Source organism: Dendrobates tinctorius, unplaced genomic scaffold (genome assembly GCF_039654945.1).
Source record: "Dendrobates tinctorius isolate UK_male_01 unplaced genomic scaffold, ASM3965494v1 ptg000015l, whole genome shotgun sequence".
Lineage (NCBI taxonomy): Eukaryota > Metazoa > Chordata > Amphibia > Anura > Dendrobatidae > Dendrobates > Dendrobates tinctorius.
In genome coordinates, this window is record NW_027361683.1 from 42,734,650 (window position 1) to 42,749,282 (window position 14,633).

The 14,633-nt window shown below is 44.5% G+C and overlaps 1 protein-coding gene across 1 annotated transcript in view; it reads right to left on the reverse strand.

Moving 5' to 3' along the window:
- The window catches only part of FGR (FGR proto-oncogene, Src family tyrosine kinase), a 417,108-nt gene that overhangs the window by 133,423 nt on the left and 269,052 nt on the right, over positions 1-14,633 (reverse strand). The window contains exon 7 of the mRNA XM_073564004.1: positions 6,919-7,068. Within this exon, the coding sequence (XP_073420105.1) occupies positions 6,919-7,068 (150 nt within the window). The remainder of the gene's footprint in view (positions 1-6,918; positions 7,069-14,633) is intronic.

Consider the following 14,633-nt stretch of genomic DNA (forward strand, 5'->3'; position numbering starts at 1 on the left):
AAGGAAGAATGGAGGATGGAGGTTATGGTGGAGAAAGTGAATCAAGACTCCGAGATAATGCATCAGCTTTCAGATTCTTAGACCCTGGCCTGAATGTGATTGAGAACCTAGAGAAATAAATCTAGAGAAAAACATGGACCATCCGGCCTGTTAGAGGAGTAATCATTTAGCTGATTCAATGTATGCTAGATTTTTGTGATCAGTGACCACATTAACTTGATGAACTGCCCCTTCCAAAAAATGCTTCCATTCCTCAAAGGCCAATTTCACAGCAAGTAACTCACAATTCCCAACAACATAATTTCTATTAGCAGATGATAATTTTTAGAGGTTAGTAAGAGTTTTGGACCCTTGCGATAAAACGGCCCTTACCCTGACCTCTGAAGCATCCACCTCCACAATGAAAGGTTCTTGGAGATCGGGTTGGATTACAACAGCAGCAAAAATGAAATACTCTTTTTAATTTGTCTAAATCCCTAATATCACTAAGTGGTAAAACCTTGAAATCCGCCACCCTTACTTGTAAGGTCCTTAAAAGGTTTAGCAATCTGAGAAAATCCTATGATACATTTGTTATATAATAGTTGTCGAATCCAAGGAAACGTTGCAAAGCCTTAGTGAGGGTCATGAGGTTGACGCCAATCAATTATGGCCTGCACCTTCACAGGTCCATCTTAAACCCTTCTGCTGACAAGATAAACCCCAAGAATGAAATTTCCTGAACAGAAAAAACAGATTTCTCTAATTTAGCAAAGTGTAACAACCCTGCTGGCATCGCTGCATGGCCTCCCTTCCCCCACTCACCAACTTACTCACTGCTCCAGGCCATGTTGTGATTTCTGTCTGCTGCCAGCTCCATGTTCTCTGCCTCTTGTATCCTCTCTGCTCTGTGCATGTTTTTGGCTGTGTATAGGGGGGTGGTGCCAGAACTCTCTGGTTCTTATGCAATCAGTGTGCACCTGCCTGATGTGTCCCTGGCCAATCATCAAGTACCCTCTAGTATTTAGGGCAGCTGCTCCCAATGGACTCTGCCTGTGAAATGTGTTAACTCAGTTAGTTTCTTGCTGCTGAGTAAACCAAGCCCTGTCCTATGTCTCGCCTTCTCTGGAGGCTTTACTCCTAGCTTTGCCTAGTACTTCTCTGTCCGCCCTCCAGGAGGCAGAATATCCTGGTCCTTGTGCTATTACTCCTTGCCTTGTCTTGATCTAAGCCTTGCTTTGTATCTGAGTGGTCTCTGTACCTTGTCTCGTACTGTTTCCCTGTCTGAACTCTGTCCTACCTTTGTATCTCTGTCTCCTAGTATGTGGCGTCTGTCCTTGTGTCCTCCCTGACTGTGCTCTGCACCCTTGCAAGCTCTGCCTGCTCTGTACCCTTGCAAGCTCTTCCTGCTCTGTACCCTTACAACCTCTGCCTGCTCTATACCCTTGCAGCTCTGCCTGCTCTGTACCCTTGCAGCTCTGACTGCTCTGCACCCTTGCAGCTCTTCCCCGCAGTCTTGCGGTTCTCCTGTGTGAACAGGTCCAAACCTGTTCCTTCATTCTCCACTCCTTCCTGCCTGTATCCATACCAGCTCCTCCTGTATGAACAGGTCCAAACCTGTTCCGTCATACTCCACTCCCTCCTGTCTGTTTCAGAACCAGCATCCGCTGTTCGCTCATACACCACACCTGCCTGCCCTGTGTCTCAGCTGTGCCAGCCTGCCCTGCGTCTCAGCTGTGCCAGCCTGTCCTGTGTCTCAGCCATGCCCGCTTGTCAGTGTTTCAAGCCGTGCCTGCTTGCCCGTGTCTCTGTCGTGCCAGCTTTCCAGCCAGTGTCTCCGCCTTGCCACCGTCTCCCCAAGTGGGATCAGCAGCCACAGCCAGACACCACCCTGGAGTGGCACCTGGCAGCTGCCTGCCACACAAGCCTGACCTCACCATCAGAGGCTCCAGTGAAAGCCAAGGCAGCTGTTTTAGTCACGTCCCTTCCAGGGTAGTCAAGGCGTGAGCGTGACACAAAGAGTTCTCTCTCAACCTTTGTAATATTACACAGATGTGTTCTTGGTGAGAGTCCAAATTGAGAGAGAAAATTAGAATATTATCCAGGTAAATCACGATAAAATTCCCAATGCAATCAGAGAAAATATAATTCATAAAGTTTTGAAAAACAGCACGATAGCGCATTAACACAGCACCATGAGACACTACTTTTAAGAAGGCCATGTTATCGGCCAAAATGTCAACTTTTTCCATAGAGTGGTTGAACCTGTATCAATAAAGTATTGTTAAATTCTTTGCATCTACTTTGTAGTGCCAGAAATATTTTTTACATTATAGTGGAGTGGAATCCTACTCGTGCACCCACCGTTAGAGGAGTGAAGCGATGGCCGGGGGACCAACAAAATGCAGGGAGACTACGGTACACAAGATGAGGTGCAAGCAACAAAGGGTTAATTTATTTACAGGCAAGGAATGCAGTGCTTAGGAAAATACAGAAACAGGGGTATGCTATGGAAACAGACAATTTACAAGGATAATATTCTTTAGCTGGGCCGTCAAACAGCACGGAGCACCAACTATAACAGCTCAGTGTATTTATCCAACTGGCAAGACAACACAGTAAAGTAATGTATGATGCTACACTAACTATAACCTATCTGGCCTTTGCTAACCAGGCCACATGGCTGCCATGCTCTATCTATTGCAGCCTATCTTAAACCCTAGCATGTGCACAGAAGAGGTTAACACTCACAGTAGCGTTGGTATCTCAGTCCAATCCCGGGGCCCCTGCAGCTTTGCATGATGGTGCACACTTCTTCCTGGAAGCTCTGTGAAACGTGGTCTTTTTCTTGTGTGCAGGTCCAGTGATGCTCCTAGAAACTGTGGATTCCCTCCTCTAGATTCCTTTCTTGTCTTTTCTTCATGGCTTCTCACAGCAACACAGGAAAGCCACCTTGTTATCCCCAGAATAGTTTACTAAATCACAGTGTCAGACTAAACGTTCTTTTCCTCACAGCTCCAGGCAGGCAACACAGGAAAGCCACCTTGTGTTAGGGTTGGAGGAACGCACCAAATAAAATATAATAATAAGGTGAGTTCGCAACCCGGAGTCCACCGTGTAAAGATGGTATACTGCTGTTCGGTAATGGCGAACACGGACTGAACACCGGTGGGGTAACCACTGACCCGGTGTGTACTAGAGCGAACGCTGTTACTGCACAAAGCCACAGAACACAAGTGCTGGAGCCTGCTAGCCTCACAGGGCTCAGCAAGGTGAACCCTAGTTAAGAGACACCGGACTCTGCCCCAAGGATGCAGGGTTAGAGTCCCTCTAGTTCCACTAGCGTTCAACACCGCAACTGCGATGCCTGAACTAAATAAAATAATAGCACCACATGCGCACTGCACCAGTTCAGCGGATGCCACTAACCACCCAGAGCAGGGAGGTAAGCGCTTGAGTTGCGCATGGTGCCGCTGCGAGGAATGCTGCTGCACGTGCGGTCCAGTGGTGCCTTGTGCTGACTGGCGCTATCTGACGCTAACGCTTGTGTGGAGAGCGGAGTGCTCTGTGGCACATAGATTATGCAACTACTGGCGCTGACTATCTCCCTAAAGCCCAACTCATACACAACCAAGGGTAGGGGTTTCATGAGTCAGTCACCAGTCTCATACATCCGTCATCACACACACAACTAACCATCAGAGTCTATATTAGCGCATGGCCGAGCGGCCATGCGAACCTTTTATAGCAGCGTCCTTCAGGGACCTTCCTGTTGGTCCAATCCGAGCTGCTTGAGTACCTGAGCATGTGAGCTCTGACCTCCAATGAGAGGTCATCCCACGGGCATGCTCAGTAGGCTGCAAAAAGGACAACCTCTAGAGCTGCTCGCTGCTGGCTAGTGCGGATTGCTAAAGGTGGACCTGAGGTAGCAGCAGCAACCAACCTGACCGCACTAGCTTGAGCAAGACGCTGGGAACGACGCCTTTGCTGAGCAGCCTCCTCTGCGGTCGGAACTGAATGGGAGACCACAGAAGGCAAAGCTGGGGATTCCTCCTGTGCAGAGGTTGGAACCCAACGCCTAACACCTTGTTATCCCCAGAATAGTTTACACAGTCTCAGACTAAACATTCTTTTCCTCACAGCTCCAGGCAGGCACGTCTGCTTCCTGCAGAAATCTTGGCTCTCAACTCACACACAGAAAAGCAGCCCCTCCCCTCTCCAGTGCTGGCAGAAGAAACCACACAGTCTTTACTGCAGGGGAGAGAGAATGTCCCATTGCTCTAACCAAGGGGGGGGTTCTGTTTCTTAAAGTGACAGCTTGTCTCTACGGTCCATAGCAACGCCACCCCTTTACAGGAGTTCCGTGCAGCCCTTTTTATTGCTTGAGGACAAGTTGGGCAATTCTTGACAAAATGTCCAGTGGGACCACAATATAGATAGAGCCTGAGATCTTGTCTAAATTTTCTTTCCACTGCACAAAAACTGGCAACTTCCAATGGCTCCACCTCAGGTAAATGAACCTGCTCCAGCAAAGTATAATGTGCGACCTGCTGTTCCCCTGTCTCTCACTTATTCTGTGGTCCATACATGAGGCATGCACCATGGCCTCCACCAGAGAGCCAACACTGTAATGAAGACCCAGACCATAGCGGAACTGGCACCTGAGAGCTGCATCATTCCACAGAACTTCACTGGACCACTGCCGGAACTGAGTGCAGACGTCCTCAGGGGTGCGCTCCCTATGATCTTTGCCTTAGCGACCTAGATCCTGTCAGATTCATCATAGATCAAAAAAGTGTTAAAAAGTTGTCCACAGAAGACTATTCTGGGGCATGTGGGGACAAAGAATATGACCTGGTCTGAGGACCGCCTCGTAGTAAGGGCATAATTTTTCCTACCTGCTGGCACTCATCCCCTGATGACTGTAGTGGCAGGATAAAAAATAGTTTAGTTTACAGGTCTCCCTGAACACACTAAACTGTTTTTTCTGTCCTGAAAATGTAATAAGGAGGGCCATTACAGGTTCGGGAGATACCAACTATACTTCAGATGGTACTGATATCACAGTCACTGCCGGCAGTAGAGGGCTATAGGAAGTTTTCATAAAACTAATTATCTGACCCTCCAATTGATATTGTGATGATTTTATAATCTGCATCAAATTTGCACCCTTGGCCATAGAGTGTGTGAACAAGATCCTTACTGGCGAAAAAGAAAAACATATAGGCCAGACGTAATGTGATGCTGAGTCACTTCTCACGGACAAGCCGTGAGTCAGGTTAGCCAAGGAGTCCGAGGTCTAGAGGCAAGGGAAGGAACGTCATAGACAGAGGGAAGAGAAAAAGGCATCAGATAACAATCCAAAGTCAGGTGGCCTCCCCTTGAGAGGAGGGTACTGTTATGATCCAGACTGGGTGATTTTGAGTCCTATCTTTCCATGTTCCTGGTCAGGTCATTTCAGAGGTTAACTTTTCTCAGCCTCAGTCTGGTCTCAGGTTTGCTATTGTGCTCTGCTGCAACCTGCAGGTGGTGTCATCTATACTTCTGCCTTTGGCGTGTGTATCTGACTCTGGTATAGCCTGATTAGTCCTGCTTTGATCCCTGACTTGCCCCGTGTCTGTTTATTCCCTCTGTTGGTCCTGACTCAGTGTTCTCCTGTAAGTTTATTGACTCCCTGGTTTTGACTTGGTTTGCATTCAGACCTGCTTCTGTCTTTTGTCTCTATCTTATCCGCTTCCAACTGTTGCTGAACCCCTGGCTTTTTTCTGACCACGTGTACTGCTGTAGCCTCTAGTACTTCTGCTCCTGACTGTTTATGACTCGGCTTCTCTGGCCACTCTTTCGCCACTTGGTGGCACTTGTGTTGCTGCTCAGTGTTGCTATGCTGTGTGTGCAACCTCTCTTCCCTCACCAGCACCCCCTGGTGGAGGTTGCGTTATACTGCACTGCAGTAGCATGACATCAGAATACCAGGAGGATATCGGATCAGATCAAAGGGGCGAGGCACAATGGCTGGTCAGAACGAGGTCCAAGGTCAGGCAGCAAAAAGATCCGCAAGCAAAGTACAAGGCACAGAGAAACAAGCCACACAGAGCTGAATCTACACCTGGCAGAGATCAGGAACGGACAACCCAGCTACGTAGCTGTGCAATCACCTGGGTCAGGGAAAGTTGAAGGCAGCCCTGCACCTCCCAGTTTCAAATTGGACAGCTGAGCTGTCAATCAAAACATCAACAGTTCAGCACCAGACTGGACGACTAAGCTGTCATTCTAAGTACACTGAAAGCATAAACATGCCCCTGTAGCAGAATGGACAGCTGAGCTGTCAGTAACTGCATTCCAGACACACTGAAGGGTGAACTGCTGCCAATCAGTGGTGTGGATAGGGTTATATAGAGCTCAGTATCCAGAAAACAGTGATTGTATCAAAACTACAGCAAGCTGCTTAGTAAATACAGTATGATACATCACTGGAATCAGTATATATGCCCTCATATCATACTGTTCCCAGATTGGGAATCAAAAACTAAATGATTCCCTTTAAGGTTGGTTTCATACACCTGTGAGACATGGGCCAGTCTCACATTGGAAGATAGGGCAAGACTGCTTATGAAGCAATTTGCTCAGGTCGGCTCAACAGGAGTCCGAACCTTACGATGCAAGAACTGTCCGTATTTCACAGATGTCTGAAGTTGGCCTAAGCAAGTGGTTACTCATTCACTATCATAAGAATGGCATGACATAGAAACACAAATTTGCATATAATTTGCTACATTAAAAGTAGCATTAAAAAGTAGGCATTAAAAAGTTATAGATGCTATTAAATATTAGAGAAATTATAGATACAACTTTCCTTTTCATATAAACAGAACATAATTACTGGACTTTTCCAATTCTGATGCCATTTCATGTGTACCGGTACTTAGTAGATTTTCATACCTGTGTAATGTTGTACCAGCTCCTGCACACTGTCAAACTGAACCCGTGTTGTGATGTAAAAGCCTCCGTTGTCAATCTTTCGGATCTTATAGTGTTTGACATGATCTCCTTTGGTATTATCCCAGTCACGAATAGATAGTGAGAATGCCCCTGTGCATGTAAACCAGGAGAGGTAACAGAACATGAGCAGCAAGGTAAATCAGAAGAAAACACACTTATAAAGGTAAGGGCATCTATCTACAAGTTAAGAGTATCTGATACGACATTTCTGTTCTAGTAAATGCATGAATTTTGTTTGAAATTATAACTTCTGTGTTATTCCTTTTTGTCATTTATGACCAAATTGAGAGCTTTGTGCTACAATTCTCATTGACAAAGAGGCATGTCTCTATATATTCTAGCATTTATTGGATTATGTCAGAATATAGAGGCACACCTTCAAATGGTAACACCCTGATGGCAATGTATTCATACGTTTCAAGCAAGAATAACTGAGCTTGCTAAAGAGATAGGAGATAAAATGATCTAAAATTATGGTTTCATAAGGAGTCCAAATGTTTCGTAAACTAGACAACGCAGGAAAGATGACGGGTGGTACTCTTTAAAAAAGGCAATGTTCACATCACCTCTGGACATTATGTTTAAGTTGCAATAAAAAAAATGATGCAACATACTTATCCATCATGTAATACCATCACAGGGGCATCTGATTTGGCACCAAATTTATCCTGTAGTAGTGCAACAACCCCAAACATACAGCCAATCTCATGAAGTACTATGTTCAGCATGAAGAGCAATGATTCCAGGAGATAATGCTATGGCCCCAACAGAGCCTTAGTCTCAGCATCATTGAACATGTGTGGGATTACATTAACAGACAGAAAGATTTGTGTAAGCCTACATCCACAGAGGATCTGTGGTTAGTTATCCAAGATGTGTGGATCAATTTGTTGCTAAGTTCCTACGAAAACTGTGTGCAAGTGTACCTCAAAGAATTGATGCTCTGGTGTATTGCTTGAAGGCAAAGGGTGGTGACACCAAACCTTGATATGATATAGATTTCACTTTTGTTCATTCACTTTGCATTTTGTTAATTGCAATAAACTATTACCAACTTTTGAACAGCATGGTACATCCTTACTGTATGAGAAGGAACATTTACAAGTAAGGCACTGTTCACATGATCTGTTGTCATCTGCGTGTATCAGAGGCAGTATTTTTGTGTATTATAATGTTTAATTTACTCACTTAAATAGCACAGCACTTTACAGATGGGGATCACAATCTAATTTCCCTATCAGTATGTGTTTGGAGTGTGTGAAGAAGCCAGAGGAAACCCACACAAACACAGGGAGAACATACAAACACCTTGCAGATGTTGTTCTTGGTGGGATTTGAACCCAAGACCCCAACACTGGAAAGCAACAGTGCTAATCACTGAGCCACCCATACTATTTCAGTTTTACTTTTTGAACACAAAAAAAGGATGTTTCTAAAAATTGGCATTGGGCATGCACAGTACTAAAAGCTGATTCTTTATCAGATGACATTGCAGATGAGTCAATTTCCCATAGACTCCAATGATAAAAACAAAAGAATCCGGTTGCCATCATGTTTTTTGGCTGGATAAAAACATTGTGCAGACTACATATTAGATCCAGCAAAAAAAAAAATAGTTATCAGTTGGAAAGGAGGCAAGCAGAAGACATTTTAAGATATTGCGGTTCCCTCTCAATCAATGGTTCCTGGATTGGAATGTTTTACTTCCATTTTTATTATCTCAAAAAAGAACCTAAAAACTGAAGTAACTACTGGATATGTGAACATAGCTTACCAATTCAATATATAATAACTTAACCTTAATTTAGTTTTTTCATACATTAATTTTTACCAACAATAAATAAAATATGCTAAAGTTTATTTTCTGTGTTTACATTGAACAATTTTCTTTGAGAACACTCAAAGGTATGAGGTCAGACACCGGGGGCGGGAATAAGCAATGAGCACTTCTATTTAAGAGACTCCTGAGGGAGTAATCCATTCATGCCACTCACTTAGGGCAGTTTCACACGTCCAGATAATTCCGGTACCGGAAAAACCGGTACCTGAGCTATCCGTGTCCGTGTGCATACGTATGCCATCCGTGTGACATCCGTGTGCTATCCGTATGTACCATCCGTGTGCTATCCGTGTGTACCATCCGTGTGCTATCCGTGTCCGTGTGTCCGTGTGCATACGTATGCCATCCGTGTGACATCCGTGTGCTATCCATATGTCTGTGTGTACCATCCGTGTGCTGTCCGTGTGCTGTCCGTGTCCGTGTTTTTGAAAAATTATTTTCAATGTTAACCCTTTGAGTTTTAGAAACGCACACAGATCGCACACGGACAGCACACGGACAGCATCCGTGTGCAGTACGTGTTTACACGGACCCATTGACTTGTATGGGTCCGTGTGATCCGTGCTGTTGCACAAAAATGGACATGTCAGCGTGTTTTGCACACGGACACACGGTCCGTGAAAACACGCTGACATCTGCATAGACACATTCATTCGAATGTGTCTACGTGTGTCAGTGTGTCCGGTACGTGAGAAAACTGTCACTACACGTACCGGAGACACTGACGTGTGAAACTGCCCTTAGACAGGGTCTGTGATACAGATAGGAGTACACCTGCCACTACAGGATTGTTACTCTATATGCTTCCTATTGGAGAAACTTGTAGTTCTCTTTCACTTTATGTATTACTAGCTGAAGAGCCGGCCTTGCCCGGGCATAGTAACTAACTACGGTTAGTTATAACAAAATATAATGATTATATCTATATACATAAAGCTGAGTGTATAGCCCCACCCACTCCGCATAGCCACATTCACTATAATATCCCACATCATCCTGTCAGCCAGAGCTACCGGACTACTACCCCTAATATCCCACATCATCCCGTCAGCCAGAGCCACTGGACTACTACCCCTAATATCCCACATCGTCCCGTCAGCCAGAGCCACCGGACTATTACCCCTAATATCCCACATCATCCCGTCAGCCAGAGCCACTGGACAACTACCACTAATGTCCCATATCATCCCGTCAGAGCCACCGGACAACTACCACTAATATCCCACATCATCCCATCAGCAAGAGCCACGGGACTACTACCCCTAATATCCCACATCGTCCCGTCAGCCAGAGCCACCGGACTACTACCCCTAATATCCCACATCGTCCCGTCAGCCAGAGCCACCGGACTACTACCCCTAATATCCCACATCATCCCGTCAGAGCCACCGGACTACTACCCCTAATATCCCACATCATCCCGTCAGCCAGAGCCACCGGACTACTACCACTAATATCCCACATCATCCCATCAGTCAGAGCTACTGGACTACTACCCCTAATATCCCACATCATGCCATCAGAGCCACCGGACTACTACCCCTAATATCCCACATCATTCCGTCAGAGCCACCGGACTACTACCCCTAATATCCCACATCATCCTGTCAGCCTGGGGTCAGAACCAGAGCGCTGAATGGAACAGTCCTAACTTTCATACCAATGATCCCTTTAATAGAAGCCTGGGGTGAGAATCAGAGCACTGAGGGATTTACCCTAACTTCCATACCGGAGATCCCTTTAATAGAGGCCTGGGCCCAGTACTAAAGTGCAGTTTGGATTTGCCCTCACTTCCATACCGGGGATCCCTTTAAGAGGGGCCTGGGGTCAGAATCAGATCGCAGAGTGGATTTGACCTCACTTCCATACCAATGATCCCTTTAAGACAGACTGGATTCAGTACCAGAGCACTGAGTGGAATTGCCCTAACTTCCATACCGGGGATCCCTTTAAGAGAACCTTGGATCAGAACCAGAGCGCTGAGTGGATTTGCCCTGACTTCCATACCAATAATCCATTTAATAGAAGCCTGGGGTCAGAATCAGTGTGCTGAGGGATTTGACCTAACTTCCATACCAGAGATCCCTTTAAGAGAGGCCTGGGGTCAGTACCAAAGCGCAGAGTGGATTTGCCCTCACTTCTGTATCGGAGATTCCTTTAAGAGGGGCCTGGGGTCAGAACCAGAGCAATAAGTGGAATTGCCCTAACTTCCATACCAATGATCCCTTTAAGAGACCCTGGGGTCAGAACCACAGCACTGAGAGGAAAGGTCCTAACTTCTATACTGAGGATCCCTTTAAGAGGGACCTGAGGTCAAAACCAAAGCACTGGATGGATTTGCCCTGACGTCCATACCAATGATCCCTTTAATAGAAGCCTGGGGTCAGAATCAGAGCGCTGAGGGATTTGCCCTAACTTCCATACCTGAGATCCCTTTAAGAGGGAAAATGTGCCTATGGGAAGGAGGATGTGTGATGGGTATATGGGCACAGGAGGAGGTGATTCATTTCTGTCCTGTGCTCTCTGCTCCTTTCTGGGGGGGCAGACAATGGCTGGGAGCTTATGTTCCCGGGGATGCTAGATTTCTCCCACCCGGTCATTGTCTGCTGAAGTGTTGTCGTTGACTGGGAAAACTGTTGCTCATAGCATCCTATAGTAGGATGCAGGAGGGTCTTACTCTTCTGCCAGGGTTCTACTTACGAAACCCCTGTCCACAATCTGTATACAAGCACAAGGGATGAGGTTGGAACAATAAGTTTATTTATAAAATGGATAAATAGTGAATATGGTTAGGGGGATTGCAAGTAACAATAAAACAAATCACATTACACAATCTACAAATGCAAATGCAATATAGGGCTTTGCAGTTAACCTGAATGTTATGGAAGACGCTTCCCCTTTAAATTGCAATAGGCACACTTCTTCTGTTTAAACTATAAATGGCTGCAGAAATGGAAATAGCACAGTTCATTGTTGGGGTCCAGTTGTCGTGGTTGATGGCGCGCTGGCACAGATCCCCTCCTTCAGGATTCAGTTGCTTAGAGATACAAGGCAGAGTTGGGATGGGCAACCTTGTGCAACCTGACTATAGTCTATAGTTGTGGTGCAGTTCCAAGACTCTCTGTCCCTCACATGGAGCTGCAGAACTAACAGTCTGCACACTGTGCTCTCCTCCTGGATCACTGCTGTCTCCTCTCAGAAATGGATGACAACCCTAATGTTCTCTGGTATTGTCCCCTCATTCCTTCTTCTCAGTTTTCTAAGCCAATCAGCCCTGTCCTCTGCTGCTGCTCCTCTTTCAGGTTACAAAGGCAATGCAGCTAAACAGGAATTAATGTATGCTATTGAGAAACACTGTCTGCTCCTATCAGACTCAGTTTCTCTACAATAGTCTCCCCTGACAGGAGTTACACTCTCACCCTGGTCAGTCGCTGTGGGCTCCCAAGCACGAAATTAAGACTTAGCACCTGCAATCAAAACTTGGGGTAAAGCATTCTGACTACCACCACAGCCAAGTCACACACAAATTACTTAACGTCAAAAAGTTTTTTCTAATATCTAATATCTAATCTGTGTCTCCTCCCATTCAGTTTCATCCCATTGATTCTAGTCTTTCCTTGAGCAAATGAGAATAAAGATGATCCTTCTACAATGTGACAGCCCTTGAGATATTTGTAGACAGCTATTAAGTCTCCTCTCAGTCTTCTTTTTTGCAAGCTAAACTTTCCCAAATCATGTAACCATTCCTCATAGGACATGGTTTGCAGACTGGTCACCATTCTGATCGCTCTTCTCTAAACTTACTTGCTCCAGTTTGTTGATGTCTTTTTTAAAATGTGGTGCCCAAAACTGGACACAGTATTCCACATGAGGTCTGACCAAAGAGGAGTAGAGGGGTATAATGACTTCACGTGATCTAGACTGTATGCTTCTGTTAATATCCCAGAATTCTATTTGCTTTTTTTGCTGCTGCATCACACTGTTGACTCATGTTTAGTTTATGATCTATTAGTATACCCAAGTCTTTTTCACATGTGCTGTTGCTTAGCCCTATTGCTCCCATTCTGTATATGCTGTTTTCATTTTTATTGCCCAGATGTAGTACTTTGCATTTTTTCTGTTAAAAATCATTGTTAGTTGCTGCCCACTGCTCCAATTTAATTATATCTTTTTGAATCATCTATCTCTCTTCTCTAGTATTAGCTAGCCCTCCTAACTTTGTGTCATAAGCAAATTTAATCAGTGTACCATCAATTCATTCATCTAAATCATTGATAAAGATGTTGAACAATACAGGGCCCAGAACAGAGCCCTATGGTACCCCACTTGATACACTCTTCCAACTGGGTGTGCAGCCATTTATGACCACTCTTTGGGTCCGATTACTAAGCTAGTTAGGAATCCACCTATCAGTTACCTTGTCCACTCCATACTTAGTCATTTTTTCTATAAGGATTGTGTGAGATACTTTGTTAAATGCTTTGCTGAAGTCAAGATATACTATATCTACAGCATTTTCCTGATCAACCCAGTCAGTGATTCTGTCATAGAAGGAAATTATGTTAGGCTGACATGACTTATTAGTTTCAAACCCATGCTGACTCAGGTAAATCACTTTATTCTTATCCAGGTACGTACATACATGTTGTTTAATAATTTGTTCAAAGAGCTTTCCTGGTATAGAAGTCAGACTCACTGGCCTATAGTTCCCTAGGTCCACCTTCTTCCTCTTTTTGAAGATAGGAACAACATTTGCTCTTCTCCAGTCTTCTGGGACTTCTCCTGATCTCCAAGAATTTTCAAAGATTATGGAGAGTGGTTCAAAAATTTCTTCTGCTATCTCCTTCAGTACTCTGGGGTGTAATTCATCTGGACCTGGAGTCTTGAATTCATTTATGTTAGCTAAGTATTCCCTCACTATCTTTCTGTTTATAGATAGCCTGGATTCTTCTATTCCTTTAATAGGACAGTGAAGATCAGTTGATGTTACATTTCTTTTTTGAGAGAAAACAGACGCAAAATAGGAATTTAATAGTTCGGCCTTCTAAACATTCTTTCTTACTATTTCATCATTTTCATCTTATAAAAATCCTATAGCATCTTTGACTTTTCTTTTACTTTTGGCATATCCCCCAAATCCTTTTTTATTGCTTTTTGCTAAACTGGAGATATTTTGGTTACGTGCATTGCTTGACATAAAACACGATTGCTATTGCATTAAATGAACGATGTTTTATTCTCTTTTCCCAACGCGTTTCGAAGTGTACATTACTTCTTCCTCAGGGGATGACATACATGCAGCAGCTGACTACTAATCCAGGCGCTATACCTCTCCTATAGCAGGTGAGTAGAAATTCAACATCTTTCTTATCTTGTTTGTCGGATAAGACCCTATTGCGCTTTTTTCCGATCCTATAGTGCAAAGCAGTTTTTATTGCTTTTGACGTTTCTTGCAAGCCTTAATTCATTGTCAGCTTTAATAATCTGATTCTTGCCCTGCAGGTTCTGCAGACAGCATTATACTGTTCTTTAGATATGCCTCCCTCGGTCCATTTGATAAACATTTCTTTCTTCCGTTTTAGCATGTGTTTAAGTTCTGTGTTCATCCATCCTGGTTTCCTTAAATGCTTCCCATTCTTCCATCTTTTTGGGTTTGTTAATGATTGTGGTTTGAGAATCTAATTTTTCAAAATTTCTCATCCTTCCTGGACATATTTGTCCTTAAGGATATCCACCCATTGGATCCTTCCGATTCTCTTTCTGAGTCCCTTAAAATCTGCCATTCTGAAATCTAACCTTGAAGTCAGGTGGCATC